The sequence below is a fragment of the Gekko japonicus genome, unplaced genomic scaffold, assembly GCF_001447785.1.
Source record: "Gekko japonicus isolate JY-2015 unplaced genomic scaffold, Gekko_japonicus_V1.1 scaffold587, whole genome shotgun sequence".
NCBI classification, from domain to species: domain Eukaryota; kingdom Metazoa; phylum Chordata; class Lepidosauria; order Squamata; family Gekkonidae; genus Gekko; species Gekko japonicus.
In genome coordinates this window covers 77,391-85,610 of record NW_015175987.1, presented here as the reverse complement: position 1 = coordinate 85,610, position 8,220 = coordinate 77,391, and the positions used below count along the sequence as shown (strand labels likewise).

At 44.4% G+C, this 8,220-nt stretch overlaps 1 protein-coding gene across 1 annotated transcript in view; it reads right to left on the bottom strand.

Annotated features, from left to right (window-relative positions):
- ADGB (androglobin) overlaps positions 1 to 7,977 on the bottom strand; it is a 129,892-nt gene extending 121,915 nt beyond the window's left edge. The window contains exon 1 of the mRNA XM_015426312.1: positions 7,904 to 7,977. Coding sequence (XP_015281798.1) covers positions 7,904 to 7,977 — 74 coding nt within the window. The remainder of the gene's footprint in view (positions 1 to 7,903) is intronic.
- Positions 7,978 to 8,220: the final 243 nt, after the last annotated feature.

The window sequence follows — 8,220 nt, the reverse complement described above, 5'->3', positions numbered from 1 at the left end:
GCTGAGTCGACTGAAACTGAATCCGATGAAGACGGAGGTCCTATACCTGAATCGGAGTGGCACGGGGGTAGGGGTCCCACTTCCGGCCTTCGGTGGGGCGCCATTGGTGCCAGCTCCGAGGGTCAGGAGTCTCGGAGTGCTTCTGGATGCTTCCTTGACAATGGAGGCCCAGGTAGCAGCCACTGCCAAGGCAGCCTTTTATCATCTGCGGCTGATTAGGCAGTTGGTCCCCTTCCTCGAATGCAATGATCTGGCATCAGTGATCCATGCTATGGTCACCTCGAGGCTGGATTACTGCAATGCTCTCTACATGGGGTTGCCCTTGGGGCAACTTCGGAAGCTGCAGCTGGTGCAGAATTCCACGGCCAGGTTGTTGATGGGTCTCCCTGTGAGGGAGCACATCCAACCTGTGCTGAGGTCACTGCACTGGCTGCCAATAGCGTTCCGGATACGCTTCAAGGTGCTGGTTATGACCTTTAAAGCCCTATATGGTCTGGGGCCTGCCTACCTGAGGCCTTTCCCCATATGTTCCCCCAAGAGCACTGAGATCTGAGTTGCAGAACCGTTTAGTCCCCCCTGGCCCTAGGGACGCTAAGTTAACAGCGATAAGAACTAGGGCGTTTTCCCTAGCCGCACCAGTATGGTGGAATCAGCTCCCAAATGAAACTCGAGCAGTGCAGGATCTCCACCAATTCCGTAGAGCGGTAAAGACCGAGCTGTTCCGGCAAGCATTTTAATAGCCCAGACCACTCTGATCTAGCACTTTATAACAGTTGGCCGCCATGCTTAAACTGTAATGCTTAAACTGTAATTTTAATTCTAATAAGCTATATTTGCTTATTTTACTGATTGTATTCTGTATTTATTCCTATACTGTTTTTTACTGGTTTTTAAACTATTGTAAGCCGCCCTGAGCCACCTCGGCGGGAGGGTGGGGTAAAAGTCTAATAAATAAATAAATAAAAGTACAAATGAGTGTCTGACATTTTAAAAATGGGGGTCATCATCATTTTGAATCTTACCATTATCATTTTGACTACTAACATCAATAGTTTTTATGTATTCCTTATACTTGAGGTAATAGATTCCATTGCATTCCCTAATTAAATTACATGGCTGTAAATTTGGTGCCTGTTTAACAGTGAATATATCTACCACTAACTTTCACCTTATGAGAATTAGGGCCTTTGACAAAAGAATGTTAACATTTTTTAATGGCTGAGTATGCTTCATGAATGCAGGAAGTGAGGTACGAGATGAGCACTTGGAAGTGTGTGTGTGAGAAATATCCATTTTTATCCCATCCACTTTGGAAGAGCTGTGTCTTGGCTGGTGATGCGCTTCAGGCTAGTAGCCATCTCACTGAGGATCCAGTGTGGGTGAACAGGCCTGCTCAATATAGCTTTGTCTCTTTACCTCCATTGATGAAGCAAATGTTACAAAAATGCCATAGGTCTCTATTGTTCTTTCATCGAGAAGAGACTGCCATAAGTATCCACTGTTTTCACAGCTCAGACTAAGACTCATACTAGATGTGTCATTAGAAGATCCATAAATAGCTTTTCCACAGCATAAGAAATAAATAAATTCAAAGCTCAAATTCAGACAGGACAGAACTTCAGGAATGTGTGTGCAGGGTAATGCTTCTTCACCCTCACAGTGCTTATTTACCTGGGAACTCATTATAAAGCTGAGTAAGCTACATTGAACACTTCCAAGTAAGCGTATGCAGGAGTACACTGATACATGCACAGGGCAATCTACAGAACCGAAGTAGCCAGTGGTATGATATAAGGTTCTAAAAAATTGGGAAAACCCAGATTTTTTTCTTTTAAAAATCTGTTTAGGGAATACCACCACTTCTAAAGATGACAATATCATCTGCACATGTGTAGACACCATAAAATAAAAGAACAAGAACAGAATTTGGCGTTGGCATACAAACAATGGCAACAGCAAGGAGAAAAAGAGGAGAGCCAATGGGAAGGACAACAGTAGCAGGTGAGCTGGCAGGAAATAAGAAGACCCAGTAACGAAGCCTGGAAAGAGAGCCAGTGGCTAAAGAAGGATGAGGAACAAGCAATGCCAGAAGCAGGGAAAGAACCGAGAGAAAAGGCAGTTAAAATGAGGGGGGGGGGCTGTAGTGGGAAAGGAGAAAAGCAGGAGACAACACTGAGAGGGAAACAGAATTTCACCTCCCCTGACAGTCTTCCTTGGTGGTGTTCCCCTCCCCCCCGCTGCCTTTGTACAAACCTTGCATGTAACTAGGCATACTTGGAATGCTATCAGTAGGGTGCTATCAGTAGGGATGGGCATGAACCAGGAAAATGCAGTTCAGTTCGTAGTTTGTGGATAAACCCTGAAACAAACCCTGAACCAAATGGCTCGTTTACAAACCGGAATAACTAAACACTTCCAACAGAAGAACTACGGGATTGCCAGTTTCCTCAATATGCTCCACGTTTCACCAATATGACTTTATCAAGTTGGAACCCGTAACTTGAAGGATATCACTGAAAAACAGCCTCAGCATATTCAATTCACAATATCATTTTCAAAGTGGGCTATGCCTTCACAACATTCAATATTCTCATGGTACCATACTCAAAGGAGCTGCAGTGGCTCAAGTGGTTAAGACGCTGAACTGCAGGCTGTGGAAGGTCAGTAGTTCAGCAGTTCGAGACCCGGGTGCCGCAAGATGGAATGAGCTCCCGTCTCTAGTTCCAGCTCCTGCCAACCTAGCAGTTCGAAAGCAAGAAATTGCAAGTAGATATAAATAGGTACCACTTTGGTGGGAAGGTAACAGCGTTTCGTGCGCCTTGGTGTTTAGTCATGCCAGCCACATGACCATGGAAACGTCTTTGGACAGCGCTGGCTCTTCGGCTTTGAGACAGAGATGAGCACCGCTACCCTAGAGTCGGATTCGACTGGCATTCGAGCAAGGGAACCTTTACCTTTACCTTACCATACTCAAAGCATTTCTCAAGTTAAATGCATCCCACAACATTCCACAGGTCTGACTCATTCACATGAAAAAAGCCCTTAAAGCTTAGGATTTTGAAATTTATGAATTTTTAATTTGTCTATAAATGAATTAATTAATTATTATTATTTATGGATTTTGACATTGGTATTGACGCCATGCACAGTTAATTTTTTTTGTGTTCACATATATACTGTGTGTTTCACTATTACATTGGACATCTCTAGCTAGCAGCATCTGAGGGATTTGGTCTTGGACTTGGTTGGCAGTGGTTCAGGTCTGGGAGGCAATGACCATCATAAGCCATGACTGTTGCCTTCTCCCACACATCTGGCCTCTGCAGTGCTATTAGTGCTTTTGTTGCCCAGGCAGAGATCTGACCCTGAGTGCCAAGCAAAATGGTCTGTTGTGCTGGTGTTCCAAACATTCCAATGGATGTATGTGCGATATTCATGAATGTGCCTATTCTGTGTTACAATCACTAACAATGTTTAAAAGTAGGGATGGGCATGAACCGAGAAACAAACCGCAGTTTGAGCATGAACAAGGCCAGTTCATTCTTCAGTTTCAAGTCACTAGTTATAAGCAAAACTAACAGCCATTATTAAGGGGGGAAATTACATAAAGAAAAAAAAAGAAGAATTTCTTATCTCATGTGAGTGTTTGGGAAGGAGGGGGAATGACAAGATTTGCATGGTCCTGATAGAAAAGAGAATAACTCATTTCTTGATGGGTATTGGACTTGTTTTAACTTCCTAAGCAAGGCCTTCCTTTAACTACTGACATTTTTTACACTGTCTGTGATTGTCAGTTTGTTTGTAATACAAGAGTTTCATTAACATGTTCAATTCAGAACACAATTCTTCATTTCACGCTTAAATAGCAACTATATCCCCTCACCCATTTTCAAAGAGTGGAGGGCAAATGCAAAATACAATGCTTTCCATCATTCCTCTTAAAAACTAAGGCATTAGAGTGAAAGTTGCTGGGCACATTCAAGACAACATTTTATGCTTCAAGGACAAAGCCAAGGTCAGTCCTGTACCTATTTTCAGAGGAAGCAAGTAATGATATAAAATGAAAGCAAACGTCAGCCCCCTGAATACTGAGATACTGGAATAAAAACTGATGAGTACTACAGATGGGCACAAACCAGGACGGTTCATGGTTCATTTTCAACTGGTTTGTTTGGTCATGTCGTTCCCAAATCCAAAAACAAACCTCATTTTTCCTGTGGAGTTGCATTTGGTTCATTAGAGCGGTTCATTCTCCAGAATCAATTTCTACGCAATGCTGCGGATGGACTTTTGGAGAGCCATAGAAACACCCATAGCAGTTTGCGATAGCTTGATTGCCAGCTCAAATGAAACACGAACCACCATGAACCACCATTTTCCCAGTCTGTACCCATCCCTAAAGAGTACATTCAGGGATATAGGGTTTTTGCATTTCCAGTACTACTAAACTGAGTTCAACCTCAACATCCATTTTCGGGGATGGGGGAGTTTGTCAGAAACGATATTTAAAATGTGACGTGTCATTACCCTTGGTTTTTGAGATCTTGGAATGAAAAGTATATGTTCTTTGGGAACAGATGTTGGGAAAGACCTCTGAGACTCTGGAGTGCCATTAGCAGTCATAGGCGACAGTGCTCAGCTGTGTATGAACAAATGGTCTAGCTCAGTGCAATGTAGCTTCATCTCTTCCATATGGTCGTATTCTGAACAACACTATGCTTTTTAAGGACAGACTACAGATCAGTCCCCACATTCACGTACAAGGGAAGATGAAAAGCAAAATATCGGAACTGAAAGCTTGGGCATACCATTGACAGCAACATACTGCATTATATATCCAAATATGTGTTCCACACCTTCTTAAAGATTGTGCTACTCTAGTAAATAAGTACAAACTATCCTGCAAGTACTCCAGTATGACCTGCTCACTTCCTTAGATATTGTTCGTGGCACCCAGTACTTTGAAGAGGGAGTCAATCTGATACAATGAGAACTCAGTGGGTGCGTTCAGACGGGGGCTTTACACCGGTTAGGGTGCCGGTTCCAATCGATGTACTTACCGGCGTTCAGACGGGGCACATCTGCCTCCTCTCCCTAACCGGTGTAAAGCCCTTTACACCATTGCACTCTGCTACCAGGTCCCAAGTGGTGGTATACAGAGTATAACGATGGTAAACGATGCACCCCGGCGTCTGATCGCTCTCCACCGGTGCCTAGGCATTTCCGTCGGAAGCCTGAGGCTTCCGGCTTTCCCCCGCCATTTTATTTTAACCCTAAGCGATATGCGCTCGGGCGGAGGAGTCCGGGACTTAAGGGAGGCCAGGTTGGGATTTAAACTTTAAAGGTAAGTCCTTACCTTTAAAGTTTAAATGTAATGGGGGGGGAGTTTGAGCATGCGCAAAAATTGCCATTCTCTGAATGGCTGCCTGTGCGCATGCTCAAACTTCTTAAAAAAAAAAAAAAACGCCGACGCCCGCAGCGTGTGAGCGGGCGTCCAACGGAGGCATCCGGAAGAAGGAGGGTGAGTCTGATCGCGTTTCTGCCGGCATAAACTGCACCGGTTCCAACCGGTGCAGTTTATGCCGGCAAAAAGCCCTCGTCTGAACGCACCCAGTATGTGAAATTTTACAATCACATTAGTATTCCAGGCCCAAGAAAAGCAAGAGCTTTCTGATTTAGTAACTTATTAAATTCCCAATTAGCATGAAGGAAATTAAAAGGGCTGGCCATCTCCAATAGCACTAAAAAGGGAACTTCATGTGATTTTAAATCAACACCAAAGATGGTAATATCTGTAGCTGTTGAAAGTGGAGCTATTTCTGTGTAGCATAATGAAGTCTCAGAGGGATCCAGATAAGAAAGCATCCTAGCATAAATACACACCCAGAAGTCCCCGGAGACTGCTCCTCTTCTAGTTTATTGAATACTTTTTTATACACCTCAGCAGAGATTATGACAACCCAGAACTTAGTAAGTGAATGCTCTAGCAATCTCTCAGTTCTCAGTTTAAAAGCACTCACCCATCACCCCAGTTCTTCCATACCTAGAACCAATTTACCCTTTACAACAAAGGAGGTCACATGCAATGCTCCCTCTAAGGTGTGGAGTCTTGTGAGCAAAAATTCTACTTTGTGAGATACTGGCATTAAAGGTGTGAGCAAGTGATTTGGCTACTGCATAAATTAGTTTGCTCTGAAGCCATCCTTCCTGAGCGAAGACAAAAAATGTGTGAGCTAGAGGCTAAAACACTGTGAGCTACCTCACACTAACTCAGCTTAGAGAGAACACTGGTCACATGACATGGGAAGGGGACAGCATGTTTCCAACAAACAGCAGACAATGATCTGCATTTTCCCAGCACACATCTCCAGCTGTTTAAAAATATAAGACCTGAGTTCCACCTAGGCCAACATTTTATTTCCAACCCTTAAGGGCCAGCTAGGTGATCTTTAGGAACCCTTTCCCCACTTCTAGTATTCAGAAGTTTGCCTCTGGACCTCAAGGTTCCATTTAGTTCACATCCACCATGAATTCACAAAGGAACTATTTTATAAACCTATCTAAGCTAGTGACCATCATCACATGGGGTGAACACAGAGTGGAATGAGGAGGAAAAAGAACTTTTGACTATCAATAACTGTCAAAACAATGCAAAGTTCTGAGTTCTAATATGCAGGTGGCGTAAAACAAGAAAAAAGAAAGAGATCAGCAGTAACTGGAAAGAAGAAGAGATTGGATTTATACCCTTCAGTATCCAAAGGCGTCTCAGAGCAGTTTACAAACTCCTTTCCCTTCCCCTCCCCACAACAGACACCCTGTGAGGTAGGCGGGGCTGAGAGAGCTCTGACAGAAACTGCTCTTTTTCAAGAACAGCTGTGCCAGAACTATGGCTTGCCCAAGGTCATACAGGAGGTGCAAGTGGAAGAGTGGGGAATCAAACCCGGTTCTCCCAGATTAGAGTCCACACACTTAACCACTACACCAAACTGGCTGTGTGAAAGGGTGCATGAGGGTGGCAAGTGGTCCATCGTCTTGTAGCAAGGAGTAAAGAAACAAATATTGTACCTAAGAACAGAGGAGTCTGCCCAGGTGCACAGTCATATTATCAGATTTGGAAACCCCCTCCAGATACTGTAAACAGGTGACTGCTCATTGGTAACCTTTCAGCCACTACAAGTCCTCAACTGCATAACATAAAACAGGCAGACTCTACTGTCACAGACTGCAACCAGTGTTCCCTTTAAGCTGAGTGTGAGCTAGCTCACAGTTTTTTAGCCTCCAGCTCACACATTTTTGTCTTAGCTCAGAAAGAATGGCTCCAGAGCAAACTAATTTATGCGGTAGCCAAATTGCTCGCTCACAACTTTAATGCCAGTAGTTCACAAAGTAGAATTTTTGCTCACAAGACTCCACAGCTTAGAGGGAGCCTTGACTGCAACTCTTGTAAATGGCCATTGTGTTTACCTTGTGTATTTCTGGGTTTTGCATTCACTGTTACACTTGTCACCTTTTGCATTTTATAGTCTTTTAAACCCACAGTTCACACTTCTCCCCCCCCCCCTTTCTCATTTCATCCTTCTGATGAGCTTACCATAGTCATTAATGGGCCTCGCTGTCGTCGTCCCTCCCCCCCTCCCCCGGCACGCTAGGCATGCAGGGGCACGATCATTACGTCCCATGTTCCAGGAATAGGTCCTAATCTTAAAATTAGGCGGCAATTCCAGAAATGTACTGGCAAAAGAATTTAAACGGGGCAGACGAATTTTGTGAATGGCTAGGGGGCGGGGGATTACAGAACGTTCCTTTCGGCAGTGGCGCGCGAGACAGGGAGTTCTGAGGGTTACCCCTGCAAAGCGGGGATGTGATAAGAAAGAAGAAACTCCACAGAGAATGAGAGTCTTACTCTTTAGTGGGAACGCTGGTTTGCAGGACGTTGTTGCTCTTCACCAGCTCCTTCTTTTTACTTAACTTCGACATACTCGGCGCCTCAGCTGAACTTCGAGTTCGCCACTCTTCCTCTTTCTAGAGCAGGCGCGTCCTCTCCGTTGCTAAGACGCAATCCTCAGCCTGCTTGGTCGAAGAGGTAAGGGGAAAATGCTAGCATGAGTCCCAGCCTCAACTTCCGGGGAAAATTGGAAGCCACCCATTGCCCATGATTCTCTCATAGAGTTGCGGGGAAAACGCAGGTCGTTTCACACTTCCGGTTCGAAATTGGTTTCC